The sequence below is a fragment of the Stylophora pistillata genome, chromosome 6, assembly GCF_964205215.1.
Source record: "Stylophora pistillata chromosome 6, jaStyPist1.2, whole genome shotgun sequence".
Taxonomy (NCBI): Eukaryota; Metazoa; Cnidaria; class Anthozoa; order Scleractinia; family Pocilloporidae; genus Stylophora; species Stylophora pistillata.
The window spans coordinates 20932281-20954753 of record NC_142524.1 but is presented as its reverse complement, the minus strand read 5'-3'; the positions used below and the strand labels follow the sequence as shown (position 1 = coordinate 20954753).

The following is a 22473-nucleotide window of genomic DNA, read 5'->3' as shown; positions in this document are numbered from 1 at the left end:
TCATATAGAGAGAGGTGGAAGGTTAACGTTTTTAAATACAGCTGAAAGGCTCTTTCTAGAAAATACCAGGTGAAAACAACGACCCAACATCGATGAAACTATAGTTTCAATATCTCTCGCTACTAAAGTAATCGAACTCAGCCGTGAGACTTACAAATTGAAGGAGAAAGGCATGAAAAAGCCATAGAATAATGGAGAACTGGAAGTACTTCGCCATCTTTATCGTCCTCGTACTCGTGCTCAGCTTCACGCCTTGTATTGCCTCGAAAAAACCATGTTGGTGGGTACTAGATGCAGTGAAGAAGGAAAATCCTTCAAAGCCGACGTTTTTCATTATTCCAGGTGGACAGTATTTGTTGAGGATTAGAGTAAAGTGCGATGACATGGTGAGAACCTTAACTTTGAATCCACAGGTGGTTTGCTCGTTACGTCATTGTCGCCATGTTGATGGACGTAAACATTAGCTGCTTTTGTTCGTCCACCAACATTTATTTTCTTTCACCATTGTAACCAGTGATTGGTTGCAAATTACCTGTTGGGTAATTCATGACAAACTTAACCTTGATTTGTTTAAACGCAAAGCACCCCTTGAAATATCATGTTGGTAGATGTTGGCTGAGGATTTAGAGATCCACATGGGTGAGACTTAGTGGCCGTATTTTTCAATACCTGCCCCTTGGGCGCCATAATCAGTGGGATATGGATTAAAGCGTACAAAATGTCCTCAAAATGAAAGGAAATCATAATGCTTCAACCCCAATCAGCAATTCTGACACTCTTTTTAGGAGCAACTAGAGTTGAAGAAAAAGCATTTCCATATACAAGTGGACCCTGATATTTTATCATATTGGAAGTTTTTTTTTTTCAGTCTTAGAACTGATAACTAAAGCAACTACAGAAATTGAAATAGTGATCATCAATTGATTAATTTAATCAAATAAGAGTGTGTGGCTCCTAATTTCTCGCTACATTATCACCCTTAAATGAAATGCAAAGGCTACCAATTTAAGAAGGGGCCCTGTTTGTTAAACAGCTTCTTGTCAGTACCATAGGAAATTTATAAAGAACAGTGCAGAGTTGATAAATACTGATGTCAGGGCCAGGTGTAAAGGGTTACGGCAAAATGGATCAAGTGAATATGTCAGATTTAAGTAAATTCCTAAATTAGGAATTTATTGACAACAACATAGTACTTAAATTATATAAGTCATACATTCTACTTCACTTTGACTATTGTAGTCTTTTTTTGATAGGAATTAATAACACTTTATCAGACAAATTAGAACATACCAATTATTATGTACTTAGAACTCTCTTTAATTTACCCAAGTCTATTAGTTACGAGCAGATACAGTCGCAGTACAATTTAGATTCCATTAACCATAGGTGCCTGGTCCAAGCTCGCACACTTGTGTACAAAGGCTATCCTAATTATATAAGTAATATGTTTAGAATTAAAAACTGCACTTACAATCTTTGTGGTCATGTTAGCAGACTCGACCAGCCGGCCCCCGACACTAATTATAAACACAGATCTTTCTCATATATTGCGTGTCATCTTTGGAACAATTTACCTTTGCATATTAGGGCGGCCCCCAAGCTTAAAAATTTTCTTACCCAACTCAGGAAAGTTAAGTTATTGACTTGTGATTCCTAATCTGACTAGATTATATTGTAGGCAATGGTATAAATGATTCTAATTTTTTTGTACTAATTCTTAGTCTTTTTTTAAATACTCTTTTAAATACTTATAACTTTTAAATACTCATAACTATTGTAGATACATGTACATTTCTGTAACGAGTCTTTCTTAGACTCATCAATGTTATGTGTCTAAAGTTATTCATTCATTCGTTCATTCATTCATGTGCATTTGAGCATATCCACATGGAATTTGTGCACTACAAATGCTGCATTATTATTATTGTTATTATTATTATTATTATTCATCTTTTGGTAGTATTCTAGCAAGCATTTCATAATGGAAGGAAATATCAATTTGTTTGAAAATCCTGTGACCAAAGGTGAATTTCCTATTTCATTGGACATAATGCTAATTTTGGTTTACATTTGTTTTCTCTGTACAGATTGACTCCAAGATGGTAAGGTCATTGATAATGACAGGTGTTAATCCCATTGTTAGCATTGAAATGGAGCCATTTGGACTAAGTGAGCATAAATCCAGGAGATTTTCATTATTGATATCATCGTTGCTGGTAGAAATGGGAGATCAGGAAGCTTGTGGATGCTATTTCATCAATAAAACAATTACTAATGACAGGTGCGTACAATAGTAATAACACTGGGCATTAATTATGAAGTCTCTATCAATTTTTTAAACAAAATTTTCTTCCATCCAAGGAAAGAGAGAAAATCTAAGGGCTGCAGAGGTATATGGATTCCTTGATTAGGCCATTGAGGTTGAGATTTGACAATTAAGTCCAAAAGTATGGTTAAATGGTTTGTTTTCACTTTAGGGGAAAGTGTTTGGGTCATGCAGTGGAGGCAAAGTAGCCTAGTGCTGGACTTGTAATCTGCTGGTCCCAGGTTCAAGCCCTCCACTGCGGCAACCTCAACCTATTGGATTCTTCAGTTGCCCCAAGTTCAACTCCTTAGTTGCTTTTGGTTAGCCTCCATTCAGATTGAGTTTTTAACCACTTTGTTTCTTCATAAAGTTGGTTTCAATTTGTTTATAATGGCCCTGAAATTCCCACGCCCCAAACTTGTATGATCAATCGATTAATTGACAAAGTAACCGAGTTTACTTATTGACCTGTGTTGATGAAGTCAGTGTGTCTAAAGGACCAAAGATCTGTTATCTGACAAAATAGGTTGAAAATAGAATTTAAAGCCATGTAAACCATGTAAGTGAAAAAAACACTCCAACTAACTTCTACTTTCAACACACTACTGCGAAAACTTCAAAACTAGTTTCGTCTACGACCTCGTCAGTTGATGACAAAAGTCAGTTGATGGTTTTGTCATCAACTGACGAGGTCGTAGACAAAACTAGTTTTGAAGTTTTCGCAGTAGTGTGTTGAAAGTAGAAGTTAGTTGGAGTGTTTTTTTCACTTACATGGTTTATATGGCATTATGTAATACTTTCTTGGCTTTGATCAGTATAATTTCACAAGAATTTAAAGCATAGGCATGAAATAAAAACAAAGCTAAGGGCCAGGTTATATTTCATGTCAAGCCAATGCATTTGTGATGGTCCTCTACCCAATTGTGTGCACTCACAAGATGTTCAGATGGCAGAAGCTGGAGTTAAATGCTGCCAAGTTGAAACCAACTGTTCCAGTTTTGTAGAGCTGTGTAACCCAGCTTGGCTAGTTCCTCTTCATATCCCTGAAAGGGTACTAACTATACACTATGAGGTCATCTATAGTGGCATTGGACCTTATTTAGAATCTCACAGGTTGGAAAATAATTTTACTCATTTTCTTTCCCAATGCAATCAACTGACACTGTTTAACAGAGCTATTTTACCCATGTGACCAGTTTCTTTTGAAACACCAATTTGGCTGAGTAGTCATTGTTTAGCAACACTAACATGGTTGCCTTTACATCAAGTGAAAACACTCTATAGATACTCTACAGGGTGGAAGTCTTATTTTAATTGGGCTCATAGTTTTTCAAGCCTTCTGCTTACAAATAACAAACTAAATCACTTTCACCAAGAAAACTCTCTAAGACTACTTTTTTTTTAACAGACCTTGGAAAGCCTTTTGCAAGTGTTACTGCCAACTCCTTTAAACTAATATAAATGGCTTACTTCTTCTGCTCAACCAAAAAAAAACAATTTACATATCCATGCTTTCCTCTCAGCTTGAATGAGTTAAAGGCTTGTCTGTCAGGAAGATGTGTACTGATTACATTAAAAACCTCGAGCTATTCATTATGAGTTAGCAGTCCTTCCCTTTCCTTGTCTCTTTGTCTTTTTCTGAAGGGTGTGTGAAAAGACCATAGTGGGATTTGTTAAATTCTACAAGAAATTGAAGTAAGCATGTATATCAAATACCAGGCTTACCCTACATCTGGATGGATTTAGCTACCTGGTCAATAACACAAGACTTGGCAACAGACTTGGAGAGGAAGCACAGCTACCATCAATATTCCATTCAGTGCCAATCAACTGTGTCCCAAACCTGAGTCCAAATTGTGTTGTTGGATCCTTAGAAATGTCCAACCATGTCATCTTCACATCTTCTGAATTTGAAAAGATGATGTTTTTGAAGATCCAAGTGAGTGATTAAACCCGATACACTTTAGAACTCTACCATTCACTTACAGTTGTAGTAGTGACTGGTTTTCATAGCATTTCTTTTTGGTAGTTGAGCAAAGTATAATATGAATTGAAATATGCTGATTGCAGAGATAAGTATGAACATTTACATTTATGAATTATCCAAGATGAACGTAAAATTCACAAAGCATGCACACAACTATGTAACCAAGAGCATTTAAATTGAGAAGAACTCTGCAGTAATATTTTGTCTTGGCTCTGTATATTGTGGACTGTGGTAAAACTTACAGGCAGAAATGGATTTTGCTTCATTGTTATCAAAAACATAGTTTAAGCTCTATGTTGTCTTTTTGTTCTTGGTCTTAGAGGAGAGAAGTTGTGACCATTTATTGTATCTTTCTCTAGTTTGGAAACACAGTCAAAAATAGATGTGCAATGAGACAGTCAGAGGCACTTGTGGAGGTTAAAGGGGCACTGTCTCTTCCCGACAGAGTACTTATAAATACTGGTGTAAGAATGAATTGTGTATTTACTTTCTATGTTTTATAGTAACCCTTAAAAGTGTATTGCTATAAGAAAAGTCATCTAAAACCCAACCATTCGGTAAGAGAGCCATGTAATGTTTCATTTCTGGATGAAAGATGAAATTTATAGATATATTTAGGTAACTTTAACCAATTAAAATGAAGTGCAACTCCAAAAGAGGGGTAAAGAGTAAGGTATTACTGACTCTGGCAACTAGCACTCTGTACCAACCTAATTCCTATTTGGGTCATATTTTTATTCAAAGGCTGGCATATTGGAGCTGCAAGCCAAGCACTCAAAAATTCCTGCTTATGTTACCTGTAAGTATAGGTTGTTATTGGTATTTGAAAGTACAATATATTTATGTATCTTTGTCTACCTCTTTCCTCTATCTTATCTAATCTCAGCCTTATTTGCCCAGCTTTGACATTTGTGGATAAATAAGTGCTGCAAAACTTGGGTAGCACTGCTGTGCAGTACCCAACACACCCTTGCTCCCTTGCCACAGGCACCATAAAGAAAACTGGGGAGGGGCAGCCACAAGTAATCTTCAAGGCTGCCACGAATCTTTAATTTTTTTTTCTTTTTAACATGTAATATTACCACAACATAGAATATTATGACAATGCCTGGTTGAAGGAAGTCTGGTTGAAAACTCATAGTGACCCTTTCAGTTACATTGACTGATATTTTGATGAGCAGTATGGAGAAAAATTATGAGCGCTCAATGAGAACCCCTCCTCTAGTTCTTGAAACTTGTCTTGTTATGGACAAAGGTCTTTTGTAAGCCTCCCCACACCAAAAGGATCGTACTAATTTACAAGCAAATGGAACTCCATCAGGCTCAGACTACTTTATTAGTAGAACCTGACTGTAAAATTGTGCTTTAGCAGCAGAGAATTATTCGCTAGTATTGGATGGTTGTGTTAGCAAAATGGTTGGCCCAGTTCAGTCATCAATTCATACAGTGACAGTATTGAGTTTAGGAGATGAGCAGGACAAAGAAAAAGTCTTCATGGCAGTGCTAGAGAGAGGTAACTTCATTATTGTGTACTTTATGTGCAAGCTCTTTGCACATCAAAAGTTATTAATCATTCCTGACAGTGAATGAATGTGTTTATGCTTGTGTAATTGTTTAGTTCACGAGCTATCACTTATTTTTGTTTATAGGCAAACCTGCAAACTTTACCGAGCAGAGGGATTCAAGTGGTAAAAATGTCTGCCAGTTCTTGATTAATCTTCTCGACAATGCAGGTAAAAGTTAGGTGTGCTTCACAGCATTTATATCTAAATAAGTCGTGCACTTCTTAATTGTAACACTGAATAATTTGGGACAGCTGGATCTAATTTCGGACGTTTCAGTCTAATTTCAAACGATCCGTTTGAATCAAGATGGATCCGTCTAATTTGGAAGGAGCACCCGTAATATCGGATGGTTCCCTTCGATATTCGACTGTTCAGTCTAATATTAGATGGTATCGTCCGTTTTCAGACGGTTCTGGCTAAATGTTATTGCAGACAGTTTCGTTAATTTCGGAGAACTTCCGAACAGTTCGCCCACTTTTGGGCGATTTCGAGTCATTAATGTTGGACTTTTCCATCAGGTTCTTGGCGGTTCCGTCTTTAAATAAGGCGATGTGCGTGACTATAATCATGTCCAAAAAAGGCGATGTGCGTGACTATAATCATGTCTAAATAAGGCGATGTGCGTGACTATAATCATGTCCAAATCACGTCCTGAGCACCGAGGACTGTTGGTCAGAAAGTGACTTACAACCTTGCTTCGTAAAATGACAAATACATATGCTTCTTTTACTTTTTCGTTTTGTTGTTTTTTTCTTAGCAAGTTATTCATGTCAGGTGATTTCGGGCAGCATTAGTGGTGTGAAGACTGGATCATTTGTTGTCCTCGTTATGCTTGAGACTGCCTCTACAGAAACATTTCGTGTTCTTCGGTTTGAAGGTCAGTCTTTGAAGCTAAGAATTATAATTGAAACTTGAAATGTCAGCCTAAAGCTTTACAGAAGAACATCCCAGACTCATAATCATAATCACATAGGTGTTAGTTGACTTACAAAAAGTTGTAAATTAAAATGAGAGATCCCTGTGGGTGCTCATTCTGATATTTCTTTGTCGATTTTATCTTATTGTATGCTGGTAGTTAGTCTATATATATTAATTTGACAGGGAGAAGTTTTAATTAAATTCAGAATGGAAGATAGGTCGTCACGCTCGTTTGATAAGGAGCTCAGATTTATGTCATCAAAGGGGTCTCACTGCAAAGAGAGAACCTCTAGTTTGTTAATGTCCGAGGACTGGTTAGTTTAAAAGTTATGTGCCTTAAGCAATACTCCTGGGAGATCTTTCGTTATACCGATGATCAAACTCAAACTTCGTCAAATATCTTCCTTCGTGATCTATTTACAAGGTGCATTGTGGATCCTTTCCAACCCTGCAATTTTGAATCCTGATTTTGTCACAAGAGAAGTTATCCAGATCCACCGCATTTGTTACGACTATTTCATAGAGCATCAGTGCCTCACTTTAACAGTGAGAAAGCGAGGAACCACATACCTTTTTCCTCTTATTTATTTTTATTTTGCTTTGTTTTGTTTTGTTTTTTCCGTTTGTTTTGTGATACAGGAAGTTCCATGGAATGGAAAGCACTTTTTCACTTCCCTACGTTACTTCAGTCTCTGGAAACGGGTGAGTTAATCGAGTTTGTGTGCCATAAACTGGTAAATTGGTTTAAATTGGGGAAAGGGGCGGGAGGGTATCAATTGAGTGTTGAAATAATTCGAGATTGCATTCGCTTCTGTAATTGGTCCATAGCCAATCAGATGCAAAACTAAAACCGATCACGACTTGGTTGTCCTCCTTTCCCGCGCTTTAGGCAGTTCGTTTGCCTTATTTTTGTTCTTCGATGTTCAATTAGGCTACTTTAAGTTATTGTCATGGGTTGAAAGCAATTAGCAAGCTCCTCAGTATGTGAGTGTTTCAGTGTGAGTTGGTCATTGCGGAATTAAGTTAGATTATTTTACAAAGCCTTTTATTTTCTCTTTAGAAAGTGCAAATTGGCAGAGAATTGAATCCAATTTCACTGCTGAAGGTTCTGAGGTTGCCTCCCTGCTGTCACTTACAGATATATCATTCACTCCAGTTGCCTGTGAAAGTCTGTTTATTTGGGGAAATGTTCTATTTTTCAGGTATCTCTAATTTCATTTTTAAGTCTGAGATTATTGATTAATCTAGAACCATTAAATTTCTTGGGATAAAGAAGGAAAGAACTGTGGTCAGTAATGACAATAACGACGAAACGTCGGTTCGTTTTATCATCACTCCCAAAACCTCCACTGCCATCGTTGCTACCACTACTCCTACTGAATATGAAAGCGGTGTTCACGAAATAAACACCACTTTAGCAACAATACTTAAGCAGTAGTAAAAATTAGGCCCGAAAAACATTCAGGCCTATATACCAAATTTGAACCCATGAGCTGGTCGTTAGTTTGGTTCGTATTAAACCCGCGGACAACGGATTAAAAACAATTTTTGTTAATGATATCGTTGTTGTTGTAATTGTTGGTGTTGGTGTTTTTGTTCTGTCTTAGTATTTGAATTAGTTAGTCAACTGCGACATAGTCATAACTCTTTAAAGTTTAGGCAGTAAAGAAAACAGTGACTCTATCTGGTCAAAGTTTTGAAAGTGTGTTTCGATATCTTCCAGTCCGGACGGTGGGACTTCAATTCATTGGCTGAAGTCATTTTCTGGCAACTCCAACATAACTGTTTTCACGTCGTCTATGTTAGATGGAACTTTTGCATTCCTTACAGACAGCCAGGAGGTTAGACACGAATAACATAGTTTCAATTTATGTTCTGATTTATCGAGCTGGGGTAAGTTTCGAAAAGGTGAGAATGGATTCTCTGAATAGCTACACAAAGCTTTTCATCCTTCCCTTAACTTTAAAACCCCGAGAGTGCCCAGCATTTAATTTCTCCTCACAGCAATACTGCTGAATCGGTCATTAAGATCACGAGCCGAACAAAAGAAATGATTGCCAACTCAAGAAGACTTGGTTTGTAAACCAATTCTCCCGATCAGTACTGAAAGATATTGAAAGAAGAGAATGTGGAAATTGGTGATAGAGTGTAAAGGGATAACAGTTGTTAGTATATATTAAAACAGTGAATAGCGATGAAGGCGCGCTCTGATTGGCTAGTCAAACTCCGAACATCCTTTGCTGTTTGCCTCCGAGGATCTCGGGAAAAAATGGCGTCCCGGTTTACATCCGTGACAAGCGAAGAAAGGTCGTGACTAAAATGGATACCCCAAAATCAGGTTTCCGAGTAAGTAATGGAACTGAGGAAATTATTTTTGGTAAATAATTCGGTAAATCATTTATTCACTTCCATTCCTTGCTCGGAAACGTGATTTTGGAGTATCTGTCTAAGTCACGACCTGGGAAAAATGAGTTAAGTATATTTATTATTGGTAAATAGTTCGGTAAATACTTTTTTCAGTTCCATTCCTTGCTCGGGAACCTGATTTGGAGGTATCCATTTTAGTCACGACCAGGGAAGAAATCACTCAAATCAATTTTTGGTGGTGTATATTATCTCACTGTTTTAGTATATACTAAAACAACTATTCACCTCAGTGTCGGTGGTTAGCGGTGGATATTTACCAAGCCGCTTAGCGGCTCGGTAAATATCCACCACTGACCACCTCCACTTCGGTGAATAGTTGTTAAATAGCAACTTTATCTTTTCTCGTTTGCATCTGGCTTATGTACTTAAGAATTGTAAAGATTCGCCTGTAATCGGAAGAAGCCACATTAACAATAATTTTCTTCTGATTTATCACCGTCTTACATGTAGGTGTGGGTTGGTCAAGTTGGCTCGCCAAATGTTCAGCGGCTTCACAGCAGCGTTAGAATCAAAGGGCTAGCTCCAGATCTCTTCGGCCACAATAATTCGTTTATTGTATCGATATTCTTTGACTCGTCAGGGAGGTTGCAGCAGGTCAGTGCTCAGCGCAAAGGGTCACGTTTCAATAGATAGTATGTGGGTGTGAGTCAATTAAGGTCGAGTGGCATGGGTCTAAAGGACAGTAATTGGCTTGTTACCAGGCCGTCAAGGTTTCGGATTACCCAACGAATGCGTCAGTGATATTAATTTCTGTACACATGAGAAGATATCAGTAATATTAACTTAATCCCCATTTGATTGCCTTACTTATTCAAAGGTGAATGAACACTGAAAATGACTGTCAATGGTTTATCATGCTGCATGTTTAGTGTATGAGAAAGAATAAAGGCTGATAGTTTCGAAAGAAACTGTTTGGGGCTGCGTCGGTGGGAGTAACGAAATAATTTGGATATATCAACAAAGTTGAAATGGTAAATTGACCACCGTAACGATTCCAAAAGCTGACGTTTCGAGCGTTAGCCCTTCGTCGGAGCGAATAGAGGAATTGTGGGTTGTGTGTGCTTTTAAAGGCAGAAAATGGAGCTACGTTATTGGTGGGAACATGGCAACGCGAAAAACAAGAAGAAATTAGTGGAATGAAAAGCGTTCGTTGATCCCTGTGGGATTTAGACTACCCGTCTGAAAGATGAGCTTTTGTTCAAGATTTTTACGGCTTTCCGTGCTACCTAAGTGTAAGGAAAGACCGCAGATTGCCATATGTTGCTTAAAATGACTAAACCATAGGCAATTTTTTGGTCAGAAGTTCAAATGACAAAAACATAGGCAATGTTTGGTCAGAAGTTCTTTTCAGACTAATGACCAACCAGGCACTTTTAAATGCGTTCGCGCACGATGCAAAACGTGTCCTTTCATTCACAACACTTATAAAATATCGGGACCTAAACGATCCATTAAGATCACCGATCACTTCACGTACACCTCCGCCAATGTAATCTATTGCATAACTTGCACTTATTGCAAAAAGATATACATCGGCGAAACAGGCAGAAGACTAGGTGACCGATTCCGAGAACACCTTCGAGACGTGGAAAGGAATGACAAGGACACATCGAAACCAGTCGCTAGACATTTTAATTTACCTAATCATTCTAAGCAACATATGGCAATCTGCGGTCTTTCCTTACACTTAGGTAGCACGGAAAGCCGTAAAAATCTTGAACAAAAGCTCATCTTTCAAACCGGCAGTCTAAATCCCACAGGGATCAACGAACGCTTTTCATTCCACTAATTTATTCTTGTTTTTGTCGTTGCCGTGTTCCCACCAATAACGTAGCTCCATTTTCTGCCTTTAAAAGCACACACAACCCACAATTCCTCTATTCGCTCCGACGAAGGGCTAACGCTCGAAACGTCAGCTTTTGAAATCGTTACGTTGGCCAATTTACCATTTCAACTTTGTTGATATATCCAAATTATGAGAAAGAAGTTTTAATGTTACTACAAAGAGCTCATGTGAACCAAATCCATAAGAAGGTCTGCAAGAACGAGAAAATAGTGAAGTTCTCCTGACTTTGATTTGTATCTCTAGGGGAGAAGTATGAGCATATTAGCTTTATGTAGCATAGTCTTCTGTTATTTACATTGTTGCTAAAAGACAAAACACGTTAACAAATTTTGAGGAAGATTGTCGAACAGAGAACGATGTTCAGTATTCATTTGCCACTTGTATGGGCGCAAGCAATTCGTTGGAGAAGTGGGCCATATGCTTGTCTTAAATTTAAGAAAATATTTAAATATTATGCTTTTGACTTTATATAATTACTGATCTTAACAGTATGCTTGAGGCTTATCACATTTAAACCTTTCATATGGTGGGCCTCAGCAACTCGTTGCCTGTAGCTGAAAGGTAGAGAGCATCCCAGCGCAAAAAGGGTGTGAGGTTCCATTTCTTGTTTGGACCGAGATTTGTCTTCGTCTGATCCCAAATTGTCAAATTGTCCCATACTGACAAATGAATAACATTTTTTTTTGTTTAGATCGATGATATTCAGCACAGTTTTGTTTTCCTCGTCATTTGCAGATTGTTGCTGATAAAGACAGCGATGGAAATGAAACATTGTGTGTCTTTCGGAAGGAGATCCCACTTGGCCAAACAATATTTCGACAGTTATTTTCCCAAAAACGAGAGGAAAATATTCAAAAGTATAAAAAATCCAGGATTTTTTCAGGATCCTGCCTCAAAAAACCATTCTTCGATTTGAAGCAGCTCAACAGAGTTGAACGCACTTGCCCTTTCTCGCGCATCGCATTTGAAGCCAAACACGACGTACTTTATACAAGGAAATGCTTTAATAAATTTGAGCCGACCGTCTACAAAGCCGGCGGACCAGTTCAGAACAATACCATACTTGGCGAATTCTTCTCTAAAGTAGAACAGGGTATGAACTCGGACTGCGCAGGTATTAGTCGGGAAGAGACAGCAGATGTTAAAGACGTTTTGCCAGATTTGATTCATCTTGGACGATCAGAGTGGTACTCGTTTGTGTTTTATCTTTATTTGGAGAATGAGATTCAAGCAGGTGAGCCATGATCGAGGTAAAATAAGGGGAGACAAGGGAACAACAAGGGCGTCGGCTGAGATACGCCAGTAGTATTCTGGATATTGTAGTCTTCTCGGATAGGGTCGAATAAATGGAGGTCCCGTCTCCTGCAGGGTTAGGGGTAGGAGACGTTAATTTCCCACGCACGAGATGACTGTGTGATGGATGTCCTCCTCCGGGGTGGGGTGGGTGGGTGTGAGGGCCGCAGGTTAGAAAACTGTAATAGGTAATTGCGTTTCCCTCCTTAAATAAAGTGAAGTAAGTAAGTGAGTTTAGAACGGAAAGGGATGAGTGTTTTTCCAGACGTCTACCTTATGAGTGTTCTCTTCCGAAGTTGTTACGTCTCCATGCTTTCTACCTTTTTGCTGCTTTCACTCAGTTGTTGAGATCAAGATTAGGTCTCATACGGACGAACATACTCTTGTTTGAGAGATTATTAACCCTAGTGAAACTGATCTGGCCTCTCTCTCTCTCTCTCTCTCTCTCTCTCTATTCTCTGGTTTTCTCTCCCTCTTTCCAGTACTATATCCTCCATTTCTTTGTACCGTTTTATCCGACTGGAAGTCTCAATTTTAGAGTGATTTCATTGAGCCTCTTTAAATACATTTTACTGTGGGTGCCACCTAGTCCAAACTAAAAGCTCGCCTGTATTACTCCTGCAATTATTTCACGAGGAATTGGTGAGAGAACAGCAGTGAAACGGTAAGGTACTTTTTTTAGCATTTATGTGGTCTTAGTGTTAGAATGTTATTGCAACTTGAACAACTCACCCAAATCAAATTATCTTTTTTATCCAGACACCAGTTTACATTCTTGGAGTCTCGACCATCTCCGGGCCTCGCTCCACCTGTCAGACGCTACCATTTTGAATTTGACTTCTCGAAGATCAGAACTCGTCCCTCAAAAAGCTGTTAGATACGAGGTGAGAGTCGTATAGATGGGCACGTGATTTAAGTATTGTCACGGTCGCGAGTAACTAACTGAAGTCTATCTCCCATTACAGTGCTTTCAATAAGACCCGGCACCCCCCGGAGCTCCGGCGGGTATTCTGTTGCGAGTCGCCGGGTATATTTCACCGCGCTCAAATCACAGTCACCTCGCTAAGTCGCAATCAAGTCTCTTTCCGGGGGGTGTTATACCGAGGGAACTGAAGTCCATCTCCGATTACAGTGCTTTCAATAAGACCCGGCACCCCCGGAGCTCCGGCGGGTATTCTGTTGTGAGTCGCCGGGTATATTTCACCGCGCTCAAATCACAGTCACCTCGCTAAGTCGCAATCAAGTCTCTTTCCGGGGGGTGTTATACCGAGGGAACTGAAGTCCATCTCCGATTACAGTGCTTTCAATAAGACCCGGCACCCCCCGGAGCTCCGGCGGGTATTCTGTTGTGAGTCGCCGGGTATATTTCACCGCGCTCAAATCACAGTCACCTCGCTAAGTCGCAATCAAGTCTCTCTCCGGCGGGTGTTGTACCGAGGTAGCCACCTATTTCAAATATTATTGAAAGCTTTGCCGATTAATCTTGAATTTTGCTTTACAGTGACAGTTGGATCGATTTTTCTGTTGGGGTATATTTCAGACAAGTGTTAAATTATCATTGATACTGTATCATCCTAAGCATAATCATTGTCATGCATTATCATTGCCATTACCATTGTTAATGAAATTATCATCACCACTTTCATTATCTTTGTTATTATTACCGAAGCCTGTTCCTAGAATGTCGGGAGTTTATACGAGTTTGCATCCTTGGTGTTTAAGGGGGGCAAAAAAATAAAACGTTTTTAAAGGAGTTGATATTGCTAAACTTACTTTTTTTTTAATAAAAGGCAATATTCTGCGAACTCAGTTAACGGAGTAAGATCGCACATCTCCGTTGTTTGCGTCTATAAACTAAGGTTTAATGAGATTCTTCTTCTTCTGGCGAGTGAGTGAGAAATCAGTTTTCGGAGCATGTTTTCATATAGCAAGACCTAAAGACAGGGTTTTAGGGAACATTTCAACGGGAAAGCGCTCAACTGAAGTAAATATTTTGGCAAATAGATTTAGAGAGATGATGTAACTTGAACTCAGTCGTAGAACAGAGGAGAATGTTACTCGTTTGACACGAGTATGGTACAAAGAAAAAGTCCAAGTTCCTAAGAAGAATTCACGCCGCAGACGCTCGGATTTTTTTGGTTACACAAAATAGCAAAAATAACTACTAACCATCACCAAATGTATCTTACCACTTATCCAAATCACGTAGGTGACAGTGCAGGATTCAGGGCTTAAACTCCCACAATTCCGCCCAGGAGAGAAACTCACTCCAACATCTTTACATATTCAGGTAGAAAAATACCATCTAGTCAGGAGCTGAAAGCACGCATGTGAAAAACGCGTTGGCCAAGTGATCGCGCTAGACTCTGGATCGAAAGACATGGGTTGTGCTTAGGTTCTTTGGTTTGAAAGCTTATTTTCACAGTGCTTCTCCCCATGTAAATGTTCAGGGATAAATTTTTACTGGCAGTGGAAAGTACTGATACTCTAGGTGGAGTCACTGTAGAAACTGGTGTAGCTTTTTGGCGGTACTCACGCTCATCGGTGTGACTCGGCCGTGTAAAAAGACCACTCACTTACCCTTTATCTTGGTCATCCGGTGACAGAATATTTCACTGAAAAGCTTGTTTTGTAAGGACCTTCCGAAGTGCACTCCGTACGTGAAAATAACTGCGAGCTAAGTAGACCACAAAATGCAGTTGATTTCTCTATTTCAGAATTCCCTTACCTTTCTAAGTTTGTATACGTTTTTTTTTTTATTTTTAGATTTGGAATTCTTGTCTGTCTTGTAGCACCGGTTCTGGTCGTAGGGGTTCTATTCAGGTAGTGGGTATAAAATATATGTATACATGTAGTGCTGTACCTGACAAGAAATAGTGAGAATTACGTGGAATAGTCAGGCGAGATCACCGCAGAAGGAATTCCTCGAGATGCCCGTCACCACAATGGCCTTCATGTTTAGGCCTTGCTCCAGAAAATCGCCACACAAAAAAAAGAAATCATAATACGAGGCGTTGATGCAGGCTCCTCCTCCATGAGCCGTGTCCAAATTAGCGTCTTTGCCTGTTGAATTAAGATGGGCATGATCGAATATATTCAGCTGTTGAATAACTTTCGTTTAGCATCTTACTTCCCTCTCAAAACATGCTGACGTTGTTCTTTTGTCTAGGGCTCCTACGTCATGATTGTGCTCCTCGGGTGCCCTGCAGGTCGGAAGATTTACTTTGATCCCGAGTCCTCAAAAAACTCTTCGAGTAAAAAGCACTATTGTTCTGCCGTTCACGGAGTCCCGTGCTTCTACTTTTACCGAGGTAACGTTACAAATTTGGGCACTCAGTTTTAGCTAAACCTCCATCTTTCTTAGGCTTGTTAGATGTTCTGAGTTCTAAGCAAGCCTAAAACAGGATTTATATCATATTAAATATTTCACGCAGATGATTTATTAGAAAGATGAAATGACCATTGCAGTAAATTTTGAAAATTGGAATTGCCTCTATAGGCCTAAAGGAGAAATTAACTCTTAGGTAGCGCGATTTACATTTTCCTAATTCATTGCAAAGGTCATTCATTCGCTGGTTTAATTACATCGCTACTTTCCCGAAACATGCGGTTAATTTTTATATAAGATTCATTACTATGTCCTAGAGAACTTCCTGGAGAACTTCCTGGAGAACTTCCTATAGATTACGAGGGTCTCAATGAGATTACTGAGCTGTTAGTAGTAAAGCAGCCCAAAAAAAAAATGCCTAAAAAATGAAGCCGTAAAAGCCATCGCCCCAGTGAGACCCTCTTACAAGGATTTCTGGTGTTTCCGTGTATTTCTCATTTAATAAGACAAGAAAAGGCTAATGAATGCTATCTCAATTGGCAGATTTTTTACCAGTGTTTAAAGTCTTAGACTTAGCCACAGGTCAGGTGAATCAGTTCGATGGAAAATATTATCTAAAAATAGTGGGAGGAGGACCGACTTACCAGTCAGTAACAGACTACTCACAAGAGGAACAGATTATGTATAACTACCAAACAACAAGGTATCTGCAGTCATTTTATCCTCATCCAAAGATTATGTATAACTACCAAACAACAAGGTATCTGCAGTCATTTATCCTCATCCAAAGATTATGTATAACTACCAAACAACAAGGTATCTGCAATCATTTTATCCTCATCCAAAGATTAAACCTTTGTCAAGAGGCGTATTATTGAGTTGTAAATGTCATAGAATGTAAAGAGCCGTATGAGACTAACTGTCGTGGGTACAAAACCAACATTTTAAAAGCAAATTCATATCAAAGAATGATATTACAAGGAGCCTGTGAGAGCTAAAAGTCAACATGTCACCAGCTTCAAGCGGTTCTTATTTTTTCAAGAGGACAGCTCGAGTTTACGTAACTAATCACATTATATTGTTAAGCAAAACCAATAGAATTCTGGATTACTTTGACTCACCAATGGAAATTGTTTTATACATTAGGACCAGTAAGTACTTTGCTTACCTATATTTGTGTATTGTAGAATTTAGTGGCTGTAACATTAAGACCTCTTGATCGTGTATCTTTTGTAGCTCCATGGCATCTTTGATCTGGGCATCTAAATTAAAGACGCTGGGAGATATTCCAGTTTTTGATAGCAGGACAAATGGGATAAGGTCAGTGAGCTTTGTTATGATAAACTGTGAATGATCTCAGTGTGGTCGCGTGTCACCAAAGCAAAAACAGTCAGAGTGATGAGGACCTTGAAATCGAAATAAAAAATGACATTAACATCGACGCTGACATTGACATCGATGTTCACATTGAAATTCACCTTGGCATTGACGTTGAAATTGAATTTTACCACAATTGGCAGTATTGTCGCAATCCAATTGGCCAATTTGCCGTTGTCGATAAGAGTACAGACAACGCTGCTCGCGTCAACGTGTCACATAACGTGTCACGCACTGGAAGAATCGTTGTATTTGACGGCAATATTGTGGTAAAAACAAATCGACAGTGATTTGGCGTGCACTGTACTCTTATCGACAACGATATTCTTCATCACAGTGTTAAAAATTTGTTGTTATCGTTGTGGATAAGAGCACAGACAACGCAATCTGTTAAATCGGCATCGACATTAGGGTTGACTTTGACTTTGACGTTGGCATTGACGTTGATAAGACACATTGACAGTGGCTTTGACACATGATATTAAATTAATCGTTGGCATCAAAATAACATTGACATTAACATTGATATAGACATGAAAAGTGACTTTGGAATCACATCGGCCTTGATACTGATATTGACACAGACGCAGACATTGACTCTGATATCGACAGTAACATTGACTTTGGCAAATGATATCAACCTTAGTCCTAACCTTAGAAATGAGTTTGATCTTTACCTTTAAAGTGATACGGAGACGACTCACACGATCGCTAGTCTGACTCTCTGGGTATTGACTATGACTTTAACTTTAACATTGATTGTAGCATTGTTGTTGAATAGGTTTTGCCCCTGTCCTTGCATGGCAAGGATAACTCGCTGTTTCAATAATTGTCTCTCCCTTCAAGAAATTTTAAATGGTTGAATGAGGTGCTTAATGAAAGCTTTTGTGGCTAGACGATGAAAGAATTATGAATTATGAATCTGTCATCTTACGATCTTTATAGCTGGTTGTGTGGTACACAGAGTCCTTGTGCGGATATTGGCCCAAACTTCCCTGGAAATGCCGAGTATTATTTCAAGCTGGAATTCTCAAACAGGTAAACTGCGTCAAAGCCTGGTGTAGGAGTATAGAAACAACATTCGTTTGAGATCTCTCACACTAATCGCATTAACTCTAAAACGTTAATCCTCTTCGATAAAATGTACGCTTTCGAATTCATTATCGTTGGTATTGATAGTATACAAGGGGCTGGTCACAAATGAACCTATCTTTCTGGGTTTAACAACTTCTTTGTATCGAACCAATCAATCGAAGCTGGCTGTGTTGCAGTCCTCTTTATAGATCTTGTAGACATATGTTTAGCGTTATCCTCGTATATTTTCACAGCTGAAATGGTGTCGTAGCTAATGTTGTCGACGTTTTTAAAACCCTTTTCTTGTTGTGTGAATGAAGTGAGTTTTTCCGTTTTTCTCTGTTAGTGTCAATAAAAACCTCTCTTTTTTTTTTTTTTTTTTGGTTTTTTTTTTCATAAAGGGCGCATCTCTAATGTTTTGTTTCCACTTTTAAGGATCGTAGATGCCGACTCGTCAAACTGTGACTATACCATTCGATTCCTGATCCGAGTTCACGGCTTACCACCGGGCTCATTCAACCCATCATCCGTAATTGTCCTGGTAAGAAACTTATAGGAGGCGTCTCCTGGCCGCAAAGCCCTTCCTTCTTTCTAGTAAGCCCTACTCTCTTTCTTTTCCCCTCACTGTTAAAAAAAACTGTGAGTAGCAGTCGTTAGTATTCAAAGAGTTGCATAGCAAAGTTTGCAGTTCAGTATTTTAAATCCTGCTGTAGCCATTTTCAATATCGCTGAATCAGGTCTTAAACCAAAGAAATGCAAACAATATACAGCGGTATGATATACATTGAAATTGGGCGATAATTCGTAAAATAGAATTAGGAGGTAATCAATCGCATTTTAACTCGCAGTGAGTTTTGATAAAGGCACCACTCTCCAAAAGAATGTTTCCTTTTGGTGTCCGGTTTACTGGGTAGAGAGACAGCAAGTTATATCTGAACCTTTTTTTCATTCGCAGTCCTGTCTTGCCATCTTGACTGCTCTCATTTTAACCTTCTATCTGCTGAAAAGACAAGACTCTAAGGTCTGGAGGTATCTAAAGAGTGGGTTGTCTTTGGTACGCTACGTACCCTGCCTCTGTAGGGACGGGATCCGTAGCAAAGTGATTAGCATGCGCAGAAACAAGATAGACCCTTTGGAAGATCAAGGTCACGTTCAGCTTCAAGATGTTAATCAAGGTAACGTGCTTGTCGGAGATGAGGGCCATGCCAAAATTTTAGTTTCGTTTAAGTTCACACAGCAACTAGGTGGACAATCAGACATGTTTTGATGCTACTCTGGTTTAAAGATTAAATGATTGTAACCCGGAAATTACAATTCATCGAGCCAACGTTTCAACACTCTCCTGTGCAGTGCCTTCATCAGGGGTGATCTGACCGTTACAACAAGAGGCCCTTTTATATGCTCGCTAATTAGCTGCCCTTTTTAATGACGAGGTGTAAATAGGCGTCATTTTTTTCTGTTTGTTTAATTGGTTGCTTTCTCTGGTCTCTCTTTGAGGTTGTTTGTTTGCTAAGCTCTGTAGTTTAGTTTGCAAAAACTGTGATCCCTAGTAAGCAAGATGTAGTTGCAATCACTTGGCCACTCATTCTGCAGTTACAGCTCACATAAACTTTATTCCAGTATGTTCTAATACATTTTGCGAGCTAAAACTTTATGTATTTTCTGTAATGAACGCAGGTTCTGAATACACTCCTGAAGCTTCTATTGATGTGAGAGGAAACAGTCCACAACAACTCCAAACTACGAATGTTTAAGTATTGATTAAGCATCTCTTTAAGGCGAATAAGTATTACAAACCACTACAGAGATGCTCCTTTACCAGAAATCAAGCACTTTCCCAATCCTACTGTAACTGTTGGAGCTAAGACCTGGCTGTCAATAACTTGTTTTTTGTTTTTGTTTTGTTTTGTATTTTTTTTTTCTGTTTGTTTTTTGTTTGTTTGTTTGTTTTCACGCGTAGTCTGGATCAAAAGACATTGCTCGTTCAAACGCAATTTACTATCTCTTAAACTCGACCCAAACTTATGAGTAAGGGATTCGTGAAGTGTTCACCTGAAATGCAGCGAAAACGCTGGGCTAACCGATAGGCTCACTCAACTGTACCCGTTGTGTACCTTGTGTTCTTGATCCTGATATTGATCCATGACCACTTCACGAATAAAAAGTTTTCGACTTTGCAATTAGATCGAATTTAATGATCATTTATTGGTCATCAGTTATGCCAAAGGTTCCTGATAATTTTCGTTCTCACCGCCTCTGCTCTATCTAAATTCTTCGTATAATTTCAACAAACGAATCCTGTAGGATTTCTAACAGTATTCCCAGCGTTATCCCGAGCAGAATGGCTACGGTTTTATACCATCAATGCCTAAAACTCATTGTTGTTCATCATGCGGCAGTTGTCTGTAAACTCGATTAGAGAGACGAATTGCATTAGGCAGACACTGGCAAAGATTTTGGAGGGTGTCCATTTCAGACAGTTCTTTTTAAAGCGGACAATACTTTGAGACATACACTTACGAGACAGTTGTTTGGAAGGAATCCGCTTTCAAACTGAGCCCACATTTACCTTCCTTTATTTTTTCAACATGGCGTCTAAGGGTAAAGCTGTCGTACACAAACTTCACGCTGTAACTCAGGTTAGAAGCTGTATTGGCCGACCATGGTGGGAAAAAAGAACCATAAAGGCGCTGGGATTGGGAAAGTTAAATCAAACTGTGATTCAAAAGAATACAACCACGATCAATGGAACATTACGATCAGTGAAACATCTACTCGATATAAAACCGATAACGATCGTTAACGAAGAATCTTCCAGGGAACAGAGAAATGGCGACGAGGGGTTATTCCTCAGACAAAATGGACAGTTTCATCTCAGCAAGTTTCAAAAATTCCTCGAGGATAATCCAAACATGGAGGAGTTTATCAAGAAGAGAAAGAAACAGCAAATTTGGCAAAGGCGAAGGCCATAAGTTTAAAAAAGTGTCCATGTGTTTTGCTAGTGGAACTGACTCCAGCTGTACTTTTCATAGCTGCATCGTTACAAATACCGCTGTGATATCTTCTCTTACTTATTCGAGATTGTTACGGTGTTTGAAAGTGGATGATGTCGATGGCGACAGACGCTAATTATTGAGAATCGTATTGTCATGTGCGTCCATTTTTTAGTTCAATTTTTTTTTCGTGGATTACCACTTTTCCACATGGTTTGAACTTTATTTTCCTCTGTCTCAGATTATGACGACGAAGACGAAGGAAAATGATGTAAGAGGGATCTAACGAATGTTCAGAATTAAATTGAATGGCAGAATTTTGACATATTACATTTGCACTTGTAGTGCATCAGCTTTTGAGATCTTCACGTTATCAACCTGTGTTGTAGCCCTTACTTTTGCAGTACATGTCGACCTGGCAGATAATCATATTTTGTATAAAATTGTACCAATGATCATCAATAGATACTGTTCCAAATTGTTATGAATTTTTATTTATGGAAGTTTTGATAGTGTCTTCAAAAGAACTGTCACTGAGACCTGTTGTTGTAGACCGATGAGATAGTTTCTAAAACAGTTGTCATTATGCTGGTAAACATTGGGAATGCACTGAAATTTCAGTTCATAAGGCATGTCAGGTTTCCCTTTAGTAAGTTTGACGGCACTGCTCTTTGATAAACCCCCATTTTAAGAAGTTCCCCTTTTATTCCAGAGATTTCAAAATACCTGTTTTCAATTTTTGATAGTATTTCATAATATTTTCAAAAGATTGTCATTGTAAACTGTGCAGGGGTCAGCTGGAAAAGGAAAGGTGGGTGTGGTGGCATGACAATACTCTGGCCCATTCCACAATTTTGTGATATTTGATAAACATCTTTGGGTAGCTTTGAGCCAATTTCTGGGATTGACTGTTCTTTGTAATTGTAACCTTGCAAGTTTTTTTTTTTTTTTTTTTTTTTAAACAAAAGGAATTCATAAATTAATACTAGTACTTCCATGGCATCTTGTTCCAAAGTCCTTTGTGAATAAGAATGATGTTATGTTTATAAAGTGAGTTTTGTTTTGAGTTTGGTAACCAGAATGGACAGCTTAAGACCTGGTGGCCCACTTGATAGGGCATAAAACAACTAAGTGTACTGCCTCTCCAATCCCCCCCCTCCCCCAAATGGAACACCAGTCTATCACAGATAACCATGCAGTGGTTGTATTAGTGTTTGCCAAACCCTTTCCACCCCAAATGTGAAATGAAGGCTTATTTTAACCACACTGCAGCAATTTTCCAGAACTAGTGAGAAAAGCCTTCACCTGAATAATTTCACAACAACCACCACTTACAATACTAAACGCAGGCTGCAAATGT

At 38.8% G+C, this 22473-nt stretch overlaps 2 protein-coding genes across 2 annotated transcripts; both read left to right on the top strand.

The window, feature by feature from the left end:
• Nucleotides 1–17: 17 nt before the first annotated feature.
• LOC111330714 (cation channel sperm-associated auxiliary subunit gamma-like) lies at nt 18–20303 on the top strand. The gene is made up of 24 exons (XM_088762720.1): nt 18–386; nt 2088–2281; nt 3179–3418; nt 4025–4244; nt 4652–4756; nt 5037–5091; nt 5665–5805; nt 5942–6025; nt 6615–6734; nt 7415–7477; nt 7836–7977; nt 8499–8616; nt 9653–9796; nt 11784–12282; nt 13101–13225; nt 14551–14631; nt 15108–15164; nt 15511–15652; nt 16213–16372; nt 16906–16989; nt 17992–18084; nt 18556–18661; nt 19076–19295; nt 19798–20303. Exons 1-24 carry the CDS (start codon nt 192–194, stop codon nt 19872–19874), a joined length of 3465 nt encoding a protein of 1154 aa, XP_088618846.1. The 5' UTR covers nt 18–191; the 3' UTR covers nt 19875–20303.
• A 251-nt stretch (nt 20304–20554) lies between these two features.
• Nucleotides 20555–21607, top strand: LOC148728722 (large ribosomal subunit protein uL30m-like). The gene has a single exon (XM_088762712.1). The coding sequence runs from the start codon at nt 20709–20711 to the stop codon at nt 21090–21092; it is 384 nt and encodes a 127-aa protein (XP_088618838.1). The 5' UTR covers nt 20555–20708; the 3' UTR covers nt 21093–21607.
• Nucleotides 21608–22473: the final 866 nt, after the last annotated feature.

What these genes read in the sequence shown, in the direction of transcription:
- LOC111330714 (XM_088762720.1), top strand. Translation starts at nt 192, where the DNA reads ATGGAGAACTGGAAGTACTTCGCCATCTTTATCGTCCTCGTACTCGTG. An exon ending in ACTTCAGTCTCTGGAAACGG is followed by an intron (nt 7,478 to 7,835) that starts GTGAGTTAATCG and finishes TTTTCTCTTTAG; the next exon opens with AAAGTGCAAATTGGCAGAGA. An exon ending in AGCAGGACAAATGGGATAAG is followed by an intron (nt 16,990 to 17,991) that starts GTCAGTGAGCTT and finishes CGATCTTTATAG; the next exon opens with CTGGTTGTGTGGTACACAGA.
- LOC148728722 (XM_088762712.1), top strand. Translation starts at nt 20,709, where the DNA reads ATGGCGTCTAAGGGTAAAGCTGTCGTACACAAACTTCACGCTGTAACT.